Source organism: Callospermophilus lateralis, chromosome 15 (genome assembly GCF_048772815.1).
Source record: "Callospermophilus lateralis isolate mCalLat2 chromosome 15, mCalLat2.hap1, whole genome shotgun sequence".
Taxonomy (NCBI): Eukaryota; Metazoa; Chordata; class Mammalia; order Rodentia; family Sciuridae; genus Callospermophilus; species Callospermophilus lateralis.
The window spans coordinates 82,328,878-82,349,156 of NC_135319.1; the positions used below are offsets into that span (position 1 = coordinate 82,328,878).

Sequence of the window (20,279 nt, forward strand, 5' to 3'; positions counted from 1 at the left end):
ACTCAAAATGTGTACTTCAATCTCAGGCTCTTTTCCAAGCCTCCTATCTCATTTTTTAAGTCACCTACTCTATTCCTGTTTCCCAGTTAATATCCATGCTCCAAACTGAATTCTGAATAGGCTCCACTGTAAATCTTTTCCCCTCCAAACTTTCTCATCTTCATAACTAGCATTATTGTGCACACCCGCTGCATAAGGCAAAACCTTGAATGATTTCCTCTTCCTCCTTATTCTTCAGCACCTTACAAGCAATGCAGAGGCAAGCACTGTCAATTCTACTTCTATACTATGCCTCAGATACTATACCCACCCACTTTTCTCCATCCTCAGCAGCACCATTCTTGTTCAATTCACCACCACCTCATGCCTAGAAATTTCTGAACTATTCTGTTCTCGTCTACTTTTGTTGCCTCATAATTAATTCTCCAATAAGAGTTGGGGCAATCTTTTTAAACTAAAATTAGATCACATCGCACTTTTGACTTAAAACCCTTTAAGGAGGCTCAACTGCACTGTAAATAAAACCCATTTCATGACATGCTCTCTGAGTTCCTACCCAGTTTGATCCCTGTCCATCAGTCTTTATAATCTTATCTTAGGCCACTGTTCTCCATGCTGATGACACTTCAGCCAGGCTGGTGTTCTTACAGTTACTTAACAGTCTCTGATGACCCTTCCCTAGATCTTTACCTACATTGTTGCCTCTGCATGATCACTCTTTGATCTTTTCAGACTCTTCAGGTCTTGCTGAAATGGCATCTTCTAAGAAAGGCTTTTCCATCAGGCACAGTGCAGCATGATTATAATCCCAGTGGCTTGGGAGGCTGAGGCAGGAGGACCTTGAGTTCAAAGCCAGTCTCATCAAAAAGTAAGGCAGTAAGCAACTCAGTGAGACTCTGTTTCTAAATAAAATACGAAAAATAGGGCCAGGGATTTGGCTCAGTAGTGGAGTGCCCCCGAGTTCAATTCCTGGTACCGCTCCCCTCAAAAAAATACACAAAAAAGGACTTTCCCTCACCTCTAAAGCTAAAGTGAGGCCTCTGTTTTAATATTTGTTACTATAGTCTGTTCTTTTTCTTCTTAACACTTATTAAAAAATGATTTTATAATTATATCTACTTGTTTATGTATGTCTTTTTGGTACAAAATAGGCACACATTTTTAAAATTTATTCTAATCTGTTATATTATGACAGCAGAATGTAATTCAATTCATATTGTACATATAGAGCACAACTTTTCATGTCTCTGGTTGTACACAAAGTAGAGTCACACCATTTGTGTCTTCATACATGTACTTAGGGTAATTATGTCTATCTTATTCCACCATCTTTCCCATCCCCATTCACCCTCCCTTCCCCACCCTGCCCTATCTAGAGTTCGTCTATTCCTCCCATGCTACCCCTGCAATCCCCATTATGAATCATTATCCTTATATCAAAGAAAACATTGGATATTTGTTTTTTGGGGGGGGACTGGCTTACTTCACTTAGCATTATGTTCTCCAACTCCATCCATTTACCTGAAAATGCCATTATTTTATTCTCTTTCAATGCTGAGTAATATTCCATTGTGTATATATACCACATTTTCTTTGTCCATTCATCTGGCACATTCACTTTTTAACTGAATGAACTAATGGACAAGTACCTTAGACAGGTTAATAAAAAATATATCCTGGTAGCTAACATAAGATAATAAAAGATCTTACCTTTTCAACTTTTTTCTTTTTAACAGGGGGTTCAAATCTATCATTGGCTCCAAAGTACTGAGTAAGCTCCTTCCATTGGGTTTCATTTAAAGGCTGTTCACTACAAAAAGACAAAAAATCCTTTTAATCATTTTTATTTTTTCTATTTTTTAATTGGTTACTACAATTACTAGATTTTATGTTTCATCAAGATCACAGATTAGTAGTTGAGCTATTTGGACAAGTTCTACAAATACTGCCTAGAATAATTATTTTAAATCTTACTTACCTATGAGATTCTTTTTCATTCTTCAATTTATCTGAAAAGAATTTACAAAGCATTAATACTTAAGTACTTGGCTATTATTTCAAAATCATGTTTTCAAAAAATTATTTAACTTAATTAGTCACAATTTAACACTGACACTATGGACAATGTGAACATAAATCAAAAACAAAACAAAAAAACCTTTTCTGGAGCGTTTTCTCTTTTTCCCTCTGAATCTTGAGGTTGAGATTTTCTGTTCAGAATGTTTTTTATGCAATTCTTGAAATTTCTATATGAAAGTAAAAATAAGAAAAAAAAAGAAACTGAGAAACAAATATATTTTGAAGAAAAACATGCATTTAAAAATCTAAATGTGTTAAGTAATAAAAATATTTATATTCTGGCATTTATAAAGATGCCAACTCAATGAAAACAGAGCTCTTGAGATACTGTACTCCCTGAAGATACAACCTGAATTTTGAAGTTCATTTGTTTTGATAAAAACTGTTGAATAATGGAGACTGAAGCTTGATAACTCATAGATAAAGAGATTAAAATGAAGTTAGAAACTCCTCATATACCACATCAGGCAAAATAGTCAATTCCTTCCTCTTTTTATGAAAAACAAAGTAAAAATGAAAAGCACCTAAGTGGCTGATTACTCAAAGGACAGTCAAAGCACTCAGAGCCCACCTTCCCTGTCTGCTTTATCACAACATTCACATTGACCAGGCAGAGACACTGAACACACTCGTGCACACACAGGCTTTCACATAAGCACATTAGGAAAAACCTACATTCCACAAATTTAAGGGAATTCCAGAAGGGCATTCTTCATATGCATCTGTATTGGCCTCTGTTTCTGTTTTTGGTCCATCTGCTGGGAAACTTGAGATTTCTGTGTCTCTATTAGTCCCATCCTCTTTATTTTCCTGTAAGTCGAGTTCAGACTTCTCCAGTGTGGCTTCATCTTCAGAATTTGACTCAACATCACTTTCATTTAGGCCAGGAGGCAGCAGTCCACTCCACATCTTTTCTTCTAGAAGAAAAAAAATAAATTTAGAAATAAAAAGTAGCCATGGAAACAATTATAAAATCATTTTAAAAGACACTCCTGAAGCCTAAGAAGTCTACCAATGGTCAGAGAACAGTCCGCCTAAACTTTTTTAAAATCTAAAATGTAATGCACCTTCCATATTAAAATAACTAAAACCTTCACTTGGTAAGTTAAAAGAAAAGTTTTAAAAGTAGTTGAAACTAGTTTGTTACAGCATACATTTAAAGGAAATAAGACCTCGATTTGCTAATATATAGATAATTTTATCTTGAAAAATGAAATTCAGGAAAGAAATAATTGCTCAAGAATGTGAAAAGTCCAATGACATATATTCTACAGGAAATTTAAGAATCAAGTATTATATATCAAACTATATAGATCAACTATAGTAAAATAAAGATGGAAGTTTCACCCATGTTTGAATGCATAAAACTTTTAGGGGAATTACTGATTAAGGAGCAAGGAAAGAATAATTTAAAGGATAATTTAATATGATTAAGCAGTTTGAAGAAGGTATAATAGAAAAAGGATACCATAGTTTTCCCTTTTAATGCACTTGCTAAACTGACAATAAATGAAATATAATTCTAGCAGCTTAACAAAACATAACAGCTTTTTTGAGTAATAATATTATATTTGGAAAACTAAAATTAAAGTTCAGGATAATATTTAGCATTAGTTGTCTACTAATTGGTAGAGAGAATCACTCACTCGTAGAGAGAACATACGCCATTGGTAGAGAGAATCATTATCTAAGTTTAATAAACATCATTTCTTAAAAAAATCAGAGTTGTAATCATTTGCTAAAATCATGATAATTGAGTACATTTTCATCATTCATTTCCATGACAGACTATTTTTACGTATGTTCTGAGCCAAAACCGGTACACTCAAAATAAGTCTAAAATAGAGAAGCTGATTATACTGTTCATAATTTACTATTAATCAAAAGAAATAAAATAGAAGGGCAGAAATCTGTTTTGTTGAGTTTTCTGTCAATTGTCATTAACCTAGCAAGATAATCAAAAAGACATCAGGGGATTTGGCATTAATCTCAATAATTTTCTTTAAAGGATCTCCTCTTGGACCCAAAGAATCAGATCTTATTTGTGGTGGGGGGTGGTTAGTATAGACTCATCAGTTTCTGGTTTTCTGAAACATCCTCACTAAAATACTCTTGGTTTTTTAAGAGGAAGGACTCTATTATCTAACTGCTCCAACTAGAATCCTAACTCTACCACTCATTAGTGGTACAAGCAAATCATTTACTATCTCTGACCATCAGTTTCTTTATCTGTAACACAAGGATAATTATACTGCTTATAAGGTTATTCTGAGGATTAAATGAGATAAGCCACTCAACATAGTATTTAGGAGGTTCTGGGGCTTAATAAATAGTAAGTTCCTTTTGCTATTATTATTTCTGCAGCTATGTATTACATTTTTATCATTTCTAAAATGGAAGGATTCAGAAGATAGTTTTGAAGTTTCTAATATTTGTGGTACATTCACTTAGCAATGAATGCAAATTGTTTTTATTTCTCATTTCCACAGTATTGCAAAGTTTTAAATTAAAAAATATGGCATTTGGTTTTTTTGAATGAAGCAACAAGAGGCAAATTATCAGGAAGACAACAGAGCTTAAGTTTCAAGGCTTCTCATTTGCATAGGTCTTTCCAAAGCATTGAATTTAAATTTTCTGTTCAGAACTTACATTCTTTGTTGTTGTTGTTGTTTTAGCAGGCCCATAAGACCTGTATCCATCTATTAATCAGGCCTATGGATGTTAAAGGCTGGGATTGAGTACTCTTGAGATACTTTAATAGCACAAAGGATATCATGCAAAAATATGACAATATTGGAAAACAGCTGTTATATTATTAATAAAAATATTTCTACTACTCTGGGGAGCAAGGGGAGGAAAGCAATAATAAACTCCAGCAAACTTTTTTGTCCCTGGCATAAATTAAACCTGTAGGTTTGCTATCCATTTAAGAAGAGTAACAGATTTCAGATTTAGATTTCTTAGTAGTTTATGTTAGAAAGCACTGTTTCTTTTCTAGTTCACAGAATCTTTTGCAAACTCATCTTGTACCACGTACTCCTCCAGACCTTGAAAACATAAGTATTCAAAACAAGCCAAGAATCCTAAACTCATGGAGCAACATATCTATATAAATGGCAAGTTTTTATTGATCAGCAGCCAAGTGTCACTCAGCTTGGCACCTTAAATGGTATGTGCCTCCCCAAGAAACAGTGGCAAGGTCTCCCACTAAACCTCTGTTGTAGCAGGTAAGCAGGAGTGTACATGCTTTTCCTCAATAGATTTTCAAACAGCTATCCATTTTTTATGACTCTAGGTCCTTCTGGTATGGCATTAAGAACTGTCTTCACAGTTATTTATTTATTATGTTAGATATCTGCCTAACATAATCTGAGTGTACCTAAAGAAAATCAACTTTAAAAAATTGCAAATCTGGGGCTGAGGTCTGGCTCATGGTAGAGCGCTTGCCTAGTGTGTGTGAGGCACTGAGTTCGATTCTCAGCACCACATATAAATAAATGAAATAAAGACCCATTGACAACTAAAGAATATTTTTTAAAAAGTGCAAATCTACCTGCAAATCCATAAAATAAGGCAAAATTCAAAAAAGGTATGTTTTTAAGATAGTTCTTTAAACTCTTTAACATCGCATGCCCTTTTCCTGTGACTTAAAAAAAAAAAAAAAAAAAAAAAAAAGCAAGTATGTTCTGATAAACACAGAAAACTGCTGCCCCTCACTATGAAGCCTGTAATAGGGAATTGCTTCTGTGAGATGCAGCTCAACTAACTGTAAATCAGCCAATATGAAGTGGCTGCTTAGTACCTTCTGCTGTGGGCTCATGTTTGAAAACACCATCTTCTATTCATAACACAAATGTTTTCAGTCATGCATTTTCTAACTTGCACCATGTCTGGCCTCCTATTATTCCCATTGTGGCTGTTCTGGAGGATGACTCTCTCTTCACTAAAGTATCTCTTACCCATGCCTTTCAAAGTATATTTCTTTATTTTAAGGCAGACCATTCCAAATTTCCCTTTAACTGAGAAAATTCACTTGGCCATTCTCAAGAGATGTGGAGTACCAGAGAAGTAGAAATTTAATTTTTTTTCATGTATATTGTAGCCAGGTCCATCTAATAGCCAATGCATTCATTAATAAGCTTTTAGTTTTCAGCCCAAAACCCATATAATTTTAAATTTAATCATTTTGGTCCCAAGGAAACTGTAACAGAATCAGAATCTCCTTTTTCTCAATGGGTGTGAATATCATCTTCAACATTTCACACATCTGCAGTTAAGATTTATGCCATCCACAATTATTCTACAAAACATTCTGTGTATACTATGCCAAATACATCTTATTCTTGCTGACACAATTTACTATGAACTGATAATATTTCTGTATTGCTCTAGTTTGAGTAGCTGAGTTCTTTTGCCCTTGAGAACCAACCATAGACATGAATTTACTACACTTGGGCAGAAAACAATGTATCAAGAACAGGCAGAATTTAGTGGTTCCCAATCTATGTTTTTTATCTGAGTTTTATCTTGACAGTAAAAGGGGTCACTAAGTTATTTTCAATATTTTATAAAACCCAAGATATCAGCCACCTTTAGGTAAGGAATCTTAAAACTCAGGAAGCTCATGTTCATCATAAATGCTGATTGATAGCTATTGAGCTGAATTTTATTAGAAAACAATTAATGGGTATAATTTAATATACATAATCTTTCGAAATAGAGAACTCACAGAGATATCAAAACATAGTAAGAAGGAGTTCTAGACTGTGCAAAGATTGAGAACTACTGGTTATAGGGGCAAAAACACTGTCTTAAAAGTCAGAAAATTATTTCTAGTCCTGAGCAGGCCACTGTATTTGTCTGGGTCCCCATTTTTAAGTCTTAAAATGAAGGTTTGATCAGATGATCTTTGAGATGTCTTGCAGCTCTAAAATGTTTTCCTCTAATCTTAATATTATAAGTGGCACAAATGCCCAGAGCCCACCTCACTCACTCCTCACTCCTTGGTATAATACTCCATTCTCAACCAGTCATATCCAATCCTGAAAAAACCAAGTAGATAAGATTTCTATCTGCCAACTGGCCACCAAGATTACAAGCTTTCAGAGACTCTGCACCTCAGGTTGCTAATAAAGGAAACCCCAGTTAAAACAGAAAACAGAACAGAAAGAAAGAGGCATACAAGCAATGTGGCAGGTGGTGGTTTACCATTAATCTTTACAACTCTTCCAGAAGGAATTACTACCCAGGCCCTTTTTACAGATGAGGAAACTGACTTCCCTCATTCATTGAGATCCACTTATTTTACAAAATGATGAACTCTTAAATTATAAACTTTCAGAGAGCAGAGTTGAATGGTATAACATATTCTTAGAGGCAAAGATTTGAGAGTAGGTGTGAAGAATGATTGTAAATACAGACTTGCTAAAATTTGGTTAGGAAGAATTATTTTTCTGTAGTTTTTAAACACAAAAAGCTACATAAAATGTTATACTAAACCACATACGTGAAAGTCAGAGATTAGAATAATTCAAATATATTATTAAAAATAATATAAAAGTTAATAATATTATATTTCTTGAAAGACCAGGCAGCTGCTTAAAAATCAAAACCCAAGACATAACTGCTGAGCAGCTCAAGGAATGTTTCCTGTCTAATAATCCTGAATTTAAATTCCATTCTCACCAAATAAAGCTCTTATGTTCTATATTTTGTATTCAATTGGAAATAATCACAGAAATCTAAATCCTCTCTAAATTTAATCATACTTGTGAAATAGCCATGAACCATCATCCACTAATCCGAAAGATCTTGTTAAATAACTACATAATAATCAGTTACTCTGCTTTAAAATTAGTTGCCTAATTAAAATATTTGTACGCAGGTAATATTGACTTCAATGTACAAGTATTGTACACTTTTCTAAAATAAATGTGTTCCTTTTTCTCAAAAAGTTACAGAAAGTGCAACTGAATCATAGGCCTGAGTTCAGATTAAAGTTGCCAATCCGCTTATCCAGATAAACTATTTACTTAACAAGGTTTTGCATGTATGCGTGTTAATTAACAAGGGTGTGTGTTTAGTCGGGACCTGGAAAACACTTCCCCAGACCTTTGACCTTGCACTGAAAGATTATCAATGAACCAGTCACTTTGAGGCTCATTTTAAGGCGACGCCAGCGAAAATACTTACAGGGTTGGAGACAGCACGGAGCTCCGCGGGCTCACGGGCGGCGGTGTCACGGCCGGGTCCCCAAGCCGGCAGAACCCCGTCCGGGCATGGAACTGACCGCCGCGGGCTCCGGCGCACACGTCCAGCCTGCCGGAGTTCGCACTACCTGGCGCTGTTTTCCGGGACACTGCAGTGTAAATAGGAGCCTGCCTCCTCCTCCGAAAGCCCCCTCACCCCCTTCTCACTTTGGCCCGGCTGGGACCAAGAAACCCACTAACAGGCTGAGGAAGGCACCGCAATGACCCCGCCAGGGCTCCCGTGGGCCTGTTCCAAGTGCCCCGGGCAAGGAACCGTCAGGCCGCATAGCCTGGCTCCTCCGCTGCCCTCCCGCGGCCCTCTCGGACCCGTCGCCGCAGAGCCCGAGCCAGCCAGGAACCAGCCCAGCGATGAGCCCTACTCACCGGTCAGGAAGCGGTTGCCCGGCGTCCATCTTAAGACCCCGCCAACATCGCGCCTTCTCATTGGCTCCTGCGCCTCAGCCAATGGGCTGCGGCCGTTCTGGCTCCAAGGTCGCCATGGCAACGGCTTCGCTTGGCTTCCCTCTGCGTTCGGCCTGAAAGAGGCAGTTGGTGTCTTTCGTCTCTTCCCCACCCCCCTCCTTTTTCTCACCGTTTTTCTTTCTCTCGAGTGTTCTTTAAGGCTTTGTTCTCTCCATTCCCTGCCTTACGCCGATGCGTCTGGGTGAGGAAAGTGCCGACTTCGACACCCAACTGAGTTCGCTCCTGGAGAGAGAAGGGTCTCGGATGCTCTGTGCTTTCTGGGACGTTTTCATTCATCCATCCTTTCCCCTCCCCTCTCTTTCCTTCCTCTCTTTTCTTTCCCCTCGCTTTCTGCACCTCTTTATCTGTGTGTGCCGTGTTCCAGGCACCACGCCACTCGATGGCTAGCGGAAAACCGCCAGCCGGGGCTGGGCGCCGAGCTGCGCCACCCACCCGCCGCGCCGCCGGGGCCAAAAGTTTAGGAACTCCTTTTGGTGGAGAATACTGTGTTGGGCCCTGCAGAGGGGCTCGGAGGAGCATAGGAAACAAGGAAAAAGCAAACGAGAAAAAAGGCATTGTGACGAAAATAGAAGGGGCAATGTGACTGCTTCTAGAAATGCTTCTATTTTTCGAAATAGTGTTCTGTGGTAATATTAAGAATGCCTTCCTATTTTCTAGTGTTGTGTGACGGCTACATAATAAAATACACACATAGCCTTCAAACCGTTAAAAGAAAAACTTTAGACAAATTAAATTTAGCAGTTTCTTTGAGCAAATAATTGATTCATGAATGGAATAGCTCCTGAACCAGTAAAGGTTAAGAGAGCTTCATCCCTGGACTTTCTTTTCTTTTCTTTCTTTCTTTCTTCCTTTTTTTTTTTTTTTTTTTAAGAAGGAGGAAGAAAAGGAGGTGGAGGTGATGCAGAGAAACAGCTTGATTGATTATAGCTGAGCATTTGCCTTATAAATGGACATGGTCTGATCGGTTGGCAGACATTGAAGCTCAGAGGTTGTGATTCACTGAGACTTTATATAAAATTATACTCAAGTTATGTTGCAGTTGAAGCTATATAGTTATTCAAATTAAGGAGTCTACTTTAGTTTAAATTTAAATTAAAAAACACATTACTTATCCCAGAGTAATTTTTTAGTCTTAGCTATTTGTTGTTAGTTAACATAATGCCTTTTTAAAAAAGCATTCTAAAGATGCATAAAAATTTTGCATTGCACTCAGTAATATATCTCAAGTTGGCATAAAGAGACAGTTAAGCCTATTACTTTTAGAATGATTTGGGAGTTATAAAAACTACTCCTTAACTCGGCCTATCTTTTGGAAGACCTTGGAGGTCAGATGGGGTATTGGTGTGTATTTGTGGCTAAGGTCCATTGTTATGCTCACATTCCCTGATTCTAGAGTACAAGCAAAGCTGAATAACTTAAGGATCTGTATGAAACTCTTCTGGACAAACGTATCCATCTTCTCTATGGGGTTCTTCTTTGATTCCAAACTCTTAAAATATTAAGCAGTTAAAAAATTATGTATATGAAACTGCTGTTGTAACTGTTCACATTGAGCCTCTTAATTGCCAAGTCTGCTTGGGCTGCTATAACAAAATACTACAGACTGGGTAACTTAAATAACAAATTTATTTCTCAGATACTAGATACTGGGAGGGTTTACCAGAAAAAAAAAATATATTTTATTCTGAAGCCTCTCTTTTTGGCATGTGGGTAGCTGCCATATCTCTGTGCTTATATGATCTCTTTATGAGCTCAGGTCAGGGAAACTCTCTGGTGTCTCTTCTTGCTACTTACAAGGACACTAATTCTACAGGATCAGGGTTCATTCATTGACTTTATTTAACCTTAATTACTTCCGGGTCCCATCTTCGAATACAGCCACATTGTGGATTAAAACTTCCACATAAGAGTTTTGAGGGGGCTGGGATTGTGGCTCAGTGGTGGAGCGCTCGCCTAGCATGAACAGGGCCTGGATTCGATCCTCAGCACCATATAAAAAATAATGTTGTGTTCATCTACACCTAAAAAATAAATATTAAAAAAAAGAGTTTTGAGGGTACCCAACTCATAACAATTGCCAATGGTGGAGATGTGACCAGAACCAGGATAGAAAACGCAGAGGGAGAAAAACTGTGGCCTGGATGGGAATGTAGTAATGTTGGCATGTGGAAGAATTATCTGGATTACTTCTAGATCTTTTTCATTAACAAGTGCTCATTATTTAGTTTTTATAAGTATGCAATGGACATAGGTGGAATAAGTACTCCAAAGATTTATGAACACCAAATTTCATATCAAAGGTTTTGGAAAGTCAAATATATGTATCTAAATATTAAGTTCCTCAGTGTTAATTTGAGATTTCTCAAGGATTTGATTGTGAGATGATTGGGTTCCTATAATAAAGGTAAATAATAGCTTAGATTTTTCTTCTGGTTTGAGTTGTAAGACTTTCAGTTTCTGAATTTTTTTTTTTTTTTTGCCAGTTTTCTAAGGAAAGTGTTGGTCATTTGATTTATTTTGATCAATAAATTTACCTTCTCTCCAGCAAATTCCTGCCCTGGAGACCTGCCAAGCCATGTATTTTGTGAATGAAATATTTGTATTTTTGAGATTTCTATGAAACAGAATTGTTGAATGCCTTTTACTAAATCATAGTGAAATACCTGATGCAGCTAGTGATTTGTGCTTGAATTGTGTTGCATCTGGCACTAATTTGAAGCATGTAAGTTTCATTTAAATTATCCACCATATCTTTAAAAAAACAAAGCAGTTTTTCTTTGCCAAGAAATATGAAAGTCTATGAATAGTTTTCCCTTATATTTAATAATTTTTCACAGTGTAGAGATTATAAGTCACACCCATGTTGTAAAAGATTAATCAATCGTGGAATTCTTTTTGGTGGCTGCTAAATCTGATTGATGAAAAATTTCTCCAAATATAATGAAATCCTTTAAAATATTTCTCAGTTGGAAAAAAATGAATACAGTTTCATTGAACATATAATAAATGTGCTTCTTATTGAAACTGAGAAAGAGTATAATTAATTTCCTTCCATACAAAATGCCTCTTTTTCAACATTGAAGTAAAAAATGGTCTAGTCACTTCGATAAAAGAATTGAAACCAGGGAGCTCTGACTTTCAGAAATTGTATTGATGCTCTTCACAACAAAGGAAGGATAGTTTATCTAGAGTAATTTTTTAGGTTCACAGCCTGAAATATCCATACACAATGTTAGTCTTCCAGGAATATGTTGAACAACTAACATTATGACAAAAGAGTTAAAATTTAAGGAAAGAAAATCTATATTATTGGCCATGTGTAGTATTTTCAAATTCTTCAGGTCCAATGAGTTGTATGTAGAGAGAGGGGGAAAACATCTACATCCCAAGTTTTATGAGTCTAATATCTTACGTAATTCTATGAAGTAGCTATTGTGCATCCATTTCACAGATAAGGAAATCAAGAGTTTAAGGAACTTAACCTAATGTGTCACATGTAGTGACGTTCAGAACCAGGGTGGGAAGTTCACTGGATTTGAAAACTACTGGTCCCCCCAGGGGACCTCGTAAGAAGAGGCAGTACAGTGCCATCAAAGTAGAGCACCATTACTGCCACATGGAATAGGACATCCAGTGGAAGCACATGAAAAGAACGATTATGAAGCAAAATGTCTTTTTTCCCCTCCTCAGTACCAAGGGAGGGATCAGATCCCATCAGAGCCATCCTTTTCAATCATTCCTGTTTGCTACTTTGAAATCTTTGCTAGTCTCCCTTTTCCTAATACCTTTATTTTTCAACACCCTCCCCCCCGCGCCCCCCTACCACTGTCTGCTTAATCCCTCTAAATGAAGGAACACATGTAAGCTTTAATACAGAGCATGGCAAAAAAGAAAAGAAACCAAATCAGAGCATGGCATAAAGGTCGATAGTAAATATTAGTGTCCCTTTTCCTGACATGTGAAAAATAAAGAAGCAGATGAATATTGATAGATTGCCAGATTGATCCGCCAATATCTTTGTGGTCTTTACTATATATCCAGTGCTTAGCGCTGTGCTAAGGTTTAAGGATTCAAAACAGTATATGAACTGGTCTGTCAAGAAGTTTGTAGTCTGAGATACGTAATGTGTTCATAAATGATATACCCTATCCATATACACTAAAATTGTGAGGTTCATAAAACAAGTATGAATCTGGAAGTCCTAAGAATAGAAAAGTAAACTAGATGGAATTTGGCACATATTATTTTCTTTGCCTAGAATGCCTTTTTTTTTTTTTTAATACCTGTAGAACTTCTTTATATCCTTCAAAACCTAGGTCGAATATTACCTCCTGGCTTAAACCTTTCCGATCCATGGAGTTCACGCCTTTCTTCTCTGAGCCTTTATGATAGTTGGTACATAGCACTGTGGGATTTTTCAGATTGAAATACAATTAGTTGCCATGGTTGGTCTCCTCTGATAGAGTTCCTCTTTGTCAGGTCGTATGTAGTGTTTGTGGAAAGAATGGCAGTATGGCAGAAGTGGAAGATGCCAAGACATGGGGTGAAAAGAAATGGGGAATGTGGTTCCCATACATCCTGTGAACAGACCAGAGAGGGAGGAATGCCGTGGTTTAAGGAAGACACGAGAAATCAGCTTGGGCCAGATTTCAGATTATGGAGCCTCCCTAAGGCAAGCGGACAAGTTCTAATTGATATAGTGGAAGGAATTATAGGATTTTGATCAAGAGGGTGACATGATGAAGCAGGTGCTTCAGGGAGATTAATGGTATAGTCATGTGAATTTGAAAGATGGATTTGGAGATAGTTGGACCAATATAAAAGCCAGAAAGCCATTGTGGAATAATGATTAGCATCTAGACAAAGGCAATGGGAATACAGGATAAGGGCAGTTCTGAGGATCAAGCCTGATATTTCCCCATTTATTCATCCCCACCCCTTCTGGTCCTCATGCTATTGCTCTTATATTACTCCCTGCTTTCCACCCACTCATGTTCTGTGTTCAGTTTTATGAATTCAGCCCAGCCTTCAGGGTTGCCTCCTTTGCTATGGACTTTTATAAAACATCTTTAATTAACTCTGACTTTCAGATTCTCTCCACAAACAGCCTCCTTTCCACCTCAGCGCCACATCCTCAATTTATTCTAAACACCAACGAAGTTGATGCAGACCCTGCAGGTGGCCTCCTGTTGTTCCTCTTGGGACTGAACCAAACTTTTCCTCTAGGTGTAGAGAGAACCTTAAAAGTGCTCCCTGCCTCTCCTGGGTTTCTTATAGCTCAGAATATAATGTCAGCTAACCTCCTCCTACAGGTATGGGATGGCACCTGGAAACCTCTTTGCTAGCCAAGGAACTTCAGTGTCTTGTTGTCCATATTTTTATGACCCACAAAACAATAGTACCTACCCCATTAATCCTAACTGCCAAGCACAGAGGATGGAGGACCTGTGAAGAAAAGGAAAGTTTAAAGTGAAAGGACTCATTTAAGTATTAGCATCGCCCCTCCAAAGTGACCAGAAGACTCCTTCAAAATATTTTCCAAAGTTTCCTTTCCCCACATAGAGAATAATAATTTCCTATTCAGTGTTATTTAATGTTTGGTTTGTATTGCAGTGTGGCATTATCTTCTTTGGCCTGGAAATCTAATCATCACCCAGAATATGGTCTTTAATGAAATCACTATTTTGAATGTCCTATAATTATTTAGAAATACATAATTTAAATATTTGCTACATTGAGGACATCTTGATGATCTGTCTCACACCATCTAAACCTTACTATGTTCTGTCTTTGAAATTTCTTCAAATTGCCTTCTGTGTTAGTCAGCTTCCTGTCACTATAACAAAATGCCTGAGGTAATTACCTTATAAAGGTTTATTTTGGCTCACAGTTATAGAGGCTTCAATCCATGACTGGTTGGCCCCATTGCTTTGGATCAACAGCAAGGCAGCAGGACATCAAGGCAGGAGAATGAGGCAAAGCAAAACCACTCACCTCCTCATAAGCAAGGGAGTAAAAAAAGGAATGAGGAAGGAGCTGGGATTCACTGTGCCCTCCATGGGCACTCTTCCAGTGACCTATTGACCTCACATAAGGTACCATCTCCAACAGGCTTCACCACCTCTCAAAAGCACTAACCTGGGGACCAAATCTTTAACATATGGTCCTTTGGGGGACATTCAATATACAAAATACAGCACTTCCTAGATTTAAAGCTCCACACACCCCAGCTCCTGGAAGTCACTGAGACGGTCTCTACCCTCACAGTTTTGACATTTCCTGAATGGAATCATGTACATGAAATCTATTAGCACGTGGACTTTTGAGTCTAGCCTAATTTATTCAGTGACTAAAAGACCTGATAAGAATAATTTTAGGGAAGAAAAAAGTTTATTTAGAGGCTCATGGTTTCAGAGGTCTCAGTCCATAGTAGCCAGCTCCATTCCTTGGGGCTCCAGGTGAGGCAGAACATCATGGCAGAAGAGTGTGGCAAAGAGAACCAGCTCAAAGGATGATCAGGAAACAGACTCCACACACCAGATACCAAATATATACCCCCAAAGCTACGCCCCTAGTGACCCACCTTCTCCAGCCACACCCTACCTGCCTACAGTCACTACTCAATTAATCCCATCAGGGGACTTGTTCACTGATTGGGTTAAGTCAGAGCCCAGTCATTTGTCCTCCAAACCTCCTTGAATTGTCTCACCTCACATCCAAACCATAACAGGTGAGTTTACTTAAAAATGAATTTCAGTTAAGAAAAGCACAGGCCACTTTATGATCTTGAACTCCTGAATTATAGATATGTGCTCCGCCTTCACCACCTTGCCCTCCACGCTCCCAGCCCTGAGCCTTTGCCCTCCCTTAGAGCACTGGCTTCCCAGGCTCACTCACTGGCCCTTTCTAGAATTTCACTCCGATTTATACATTGGGTGTATAAATATACAAAGGGTGTATACTCCAGGGATTACACTGTCCAGCTGAACATCTTAAGTCTACTTAGAGTTAATATCTTAACAGTTCTTGGAAAATGGAGAAATCTTAGAACCAAACTGGCTCTTGACCCATCCTGGGTGGTGTCGTATATACTACATCCACACTGTAACGCTCACATGAAAGTGGCTTTTGCATTAATATATGAGCTTTTCAAGAAGAAAAAGATAGACTTTTACATTCACCAACATAGTTACTCCTTCCAATGCTTTTCATTCTACTCCATATCATTCTATGAGTTTACATCTGCTTTGATTTATCTTTATTCTAGAAAATTCCTTCAGCATATCATGTAGAATAGGTTTACTGGCAACAGAGTTTTCAATTTTTCTTTTATCTGAAAGTATATTCTATCTTCTTTTTTAAAAATCAGACACCAGGATATGATGTACACATGAATTCATGCCTTATAATTTGTATACTATGAGACTTATATAGTCATGTGAACCCTACACAATCAACATACAGAAGATTGTCATCAGCTGGAGTTGACTTGGCCCACACACCCCAACTCCTGGAAGTCACTGAGACGGTCTCTACTCATAGTTTTGACATGTCCTGAATGGAATCATGTACATGAAATACATTAGCACATGGACTTTTGAGTCTAGCCTAATTTATTCAGCTTAATGTATGTAAGGATCATTCCTGTTACGTGCATCAGCAATCTATTGCTCAGCAGCTTTGCCTTGTGAAGCTGTAACAAGTCTATTTGCCATTGAAGTCTACTTGGATTGTTTTTAATTTGTAGCAATTATAAATTATTTGAACAGAGATGCTAAAAATATTCACATACAGGTTTTTTGCAAAATGACTTAATTTCTCTTGGATGAACACCCACGTGTGGGATAGCTGGGTTGTATCTAGTTTATATTTAACTAGATAAGAAACTACTAAAATGTTTTCCAAAGTGGTTGTACCATTGTGCATTCCCAATGGCAATTCATAAGAGTTCCAGTTGCTTCACATTCTTGGTATGGCCATAAAAAAAGTTTTAAAATAAAGGGTCTAAATTACATGTATTCATAGCTCATTATGGTGTCAATTTTAATTTCTTTGATCATTTTTGACATTTCCAACTTGTCTTTTGATTTTCACACTGTCTTTCAAAGAGCAAAGGTTTTTTATTTTAATGAAGTTCAATTTTTCTTTGATGGTTTTTCCTTTTTGTATTAGGTCTAGGAAATGTTTGACTTATCCAAGTTCATAAGTTTTTTTCGGTTTTATTCTGAACATTTTTTATAGTTTTAAGTTTTAGGTCTGTGTTTCATTTGGGGCCAATTATTTTCATGGTATAAAGTCTAAGTCAAATTTTATCTTTTGGCACCTGATGCCTAATTGTTCCACATAATTTGTTGAAACTCCTTCTTCTATTGAATCAGTTTTGTATCTTTTTTGCAAATCAAATTGACCATATAGTTGTAGATATGTGTTCTGAACCCCTCGGTTCTCTTCTGTTGGTCTATGTGTATATCCTTTCTCTATATCACACTGTCTTAATGATAGTGCTTTTATGATACATTTTTAAATCATGTAGATGAGTCTTCCAACCAAATTATTTTTGTTTTCAAAATAGTTTTATGGTTCTAGCTTGTCTCTTTTTATGCAAATGTTTAGTTTTTCAACTTCTAAAAAATACTGCAAGACTTTGAGAATACATTGTAGATTAGAAAGAACTGATACCTTAACCTTATAGAGTCTTGTACTAGATGTTTTTCCTAGATTTACTTAGCTCTTCTTTTATTTCTTTCATGAACATTTCATGCTTTTCGGCATATAGGTAAAGCCCACATTTAGATGTCATTTGTGCTCACCTTCTCTGTCTCTTCTTTCTAAAATTTTCTCTCACTTTCTATCAATTGCTATGGACATCAGACTCCTCCCCAAGTAAAACTCGATTTCTATCTACTTTCTGCCTCCTTCTGCAAGTGGCTGGCTGTGGCTCTCCCTCAGCATGAGAACCCAAAGCCCATGTTAATCATGTCCCTTACTGTCCCCTTCTTCAAGTATCAGGACTCTCCAGGCCTGCCTGCTTCAGTTTCTTCTCCATGTTTTTGCATAGTTACTTTGCTTCTTTTGCGGTCTACAGTTCTTATCTAGAAAGTCTGGTCAGATAGGAGTTTATTTGGCTATGAAAGTAAAATATATGATATGGAAATATTTTTAAATTCAGGCAGGTGCATACATATCTTCTTAAACATCCCTTGTGTTTCTCATGAAATCATTTTGTTGTTATTGTTTGAATTTATTCCTTTTAGCTTATATTTTAAGATTGAGGACTGATTACCTTTTATGTTCAGTAATACCTGGACAGTTGCATTATCCATAGTGCTGGACACTGGGAATTGATAAATCTCTAAGTGATAAATAATGAGTAAAACTATCCAAAGTTTCCCATACTATGCATATTTTTGTTGAGAAAAATCATTCCATGCAAGATCTCCTAGTTAATAATGGCTATTCTTCATACAAATTGCCACTAGAACTAAATAAAACCTCAAATTTCTTACAAAAATGCAGAATTGTTCTTCTCTTTTAAAAGAGAATTTTAATTCAATTTATTCAACATTGATTTCATATCTGTTAGATGCAAAACACTGAGAAGCACTGTTTGGGGATGAAAGGGAAGGATGATCAAATAAGACAGATAAGACATGGTCCCTGCTGCCCAAGAATCCAGGTAGATGCAAATATTCCCAATAAGGCAGACAATGGTAAATGCTGTGTTGAGATCAGAGCAAAATGTGGTAATTGCAGCAAATAAAGAGCAAGGAAATCAGACTGGGTTTTCAGGAGAGCCTCTTAGTAAAGGCGGATATACACTGGCCATAGGAGGAGGTAAAGAGTTTAATAGGTGCATATGATACAGAAATTCATTATAGGAAAATTTGGAAATTATAGGCTATGTTTCAGGAAGAGCTGCATGATTTAATGATAAGATCTTGAACTTTGAAGTCACAAAGGCATGTCTGACTATATTCAACTACCTGAAGTTCCCCAAATCCGAGTTTCATCATCATAAGAGTGGAGCCCTTCAAGAGAGGTTTATAGAGGCATATAGATTGGAGTGAGGAAGCCTGTTAGTTGGCTGTTGTGATATTCTAAGTGAAAAGTATTGGCCATAGAGCTGAATCCATTTCAATCACAGATTCGAGGTGAGGGGCTTTAGAAGAGGGCACAGATACAAAAGACTTGGCAATTGATCCTATGGAGGAAGGAAAGATGTGAAACTCAGTTTAGAACCAAATCTTTTAAAAACATACTCTAAAATGATCATTGTAAAGATTATATATTATTATTTTAGTATGGCATATACCCAGGGTTCATTCTTTTCTGATATATTTTAATATGATCCTAAACTATTGTACCTAGTAATAAGACTCAAAAGATACTGAGAAAAATAATTTTCAAAGTTAGTTCATTTTTTTAATTAAATAGAAACTCAAGGAATTTTCTTCGTAATTTTGCTTATTTATACAATTTCTATATTTTCTATTTTCTGTTAGTCTTCTTAACATATACTTCACATTTTCCAAATATTAAATTTTCTTAATAGCAACAGGCCACTTACTAGCATCTGCTTAGTACTTCATTGAAATTCTTCTTCAAATGATGCCACTGTGTTTTTTATTTCTTTATTTGTTCTGATGGTAGGAAAACATTTAAATCAAGGAAATGACATTTAAATTTCAGAAAGTTGGAAACTTACTCCTTAAATGTGAAGAAGCTGACATCCATATTTAGTTAAGTAACTGTAACAGACTATTTAATATGTAGAAAATTGTACTGCTGCATTTAAACCTATGTATATGTTTTGCCTTTACTAACATCAATAATAGTAATTCACTAATCATTCATTAATGTGTCTGCTAAGCCTAACAGACACATTGTCTTCTTAATTTTCACAAAAATATGAGGTAGTTTTCTATCCCCTTTTTCATGCTAATGGAAGTTCAGGAAGGTTTGTGCACAGGATCATGTGGTAGCAAATGAATTTAAGTCCAGGAACACCTGACCCCCAGGCACATTTCTGCTCTTCCATGCTACATTGACTTCTCCAAGAAATGAGAAGAAAATCTGAAAACTGAACTGAGTGAGCTGAGTCATTCCTGCAGGTCAGCACTGTTCCAAGTGCTTCTACACATAATAGCTAATTTAATCCCCACAGCAATCATTGTGGGGGAGGTTTCTCATTGTCTCCATTTCGTACATGAGTAAACTATATGGAGGAGGAAGAGAGAGAGGAGGAAAGTAGGAAGAGAAGAAAAAGAAAAGGATGGAGGAAAAGGAGGAGGGGAGAAGAAGGAAGGAAGAGTGTCACAGGGACCAGGAAAGGAGCCTGATCTTGCACAAGACACTCAACAATTCTCCAAGGCCTGGAGCAATGAGAGCAGTGACCGAGTCCCATCACTGGATGGCCCTGGGAACATTTTCCTGGTCTCTAAATGTTTTCTCTCAGATTTGTCCCTGGCA

The 20,279-nt window shown here is 37.0% G+C and overlaps 1 protein-coding gene across 5 annotated transcripts in view; it reads right to left on the minus strand.

The window, feature by feature from the left end:
• Positions 1-8,777, minus strand: part of Fam204a (family with sequence similarity 204 member A) — a 32,158-nt gene extending 23,381 nt beyond the window's left edge. Inside the window, exons 1-6 of one of the 5 annotated variants that reach the window (XM_076834434.1) lie at positions 8,712-8,748; positions 8,272-8,422; positions 2,755-2,996; positions 2,159-2,246; positions 1,979-2,009; positions 1,711-1,810 (exon numbers count right to left, since the gene is read on the minus strand). In XM_076834434.1, coding sequence (XP_076690549.1) covers positions 1,711-1,810; positions 1,979-2,009; positions 2,159-2,246; positions 2,755-2,988 — 453 coding nt within the window. In that variant the 5' untranslated portion in view covers positions 2,989-2,996; positions 8,272-8,422; positions 8,712-8,748. The other 4 variants (XM_076834432.1, XM_076834436.1, XM_076834435.1 and 1 more) reach the window with 4 other exon arrangements.
• Positions 8,778-20,279: the final 11,502 nt, after the last annotated feature.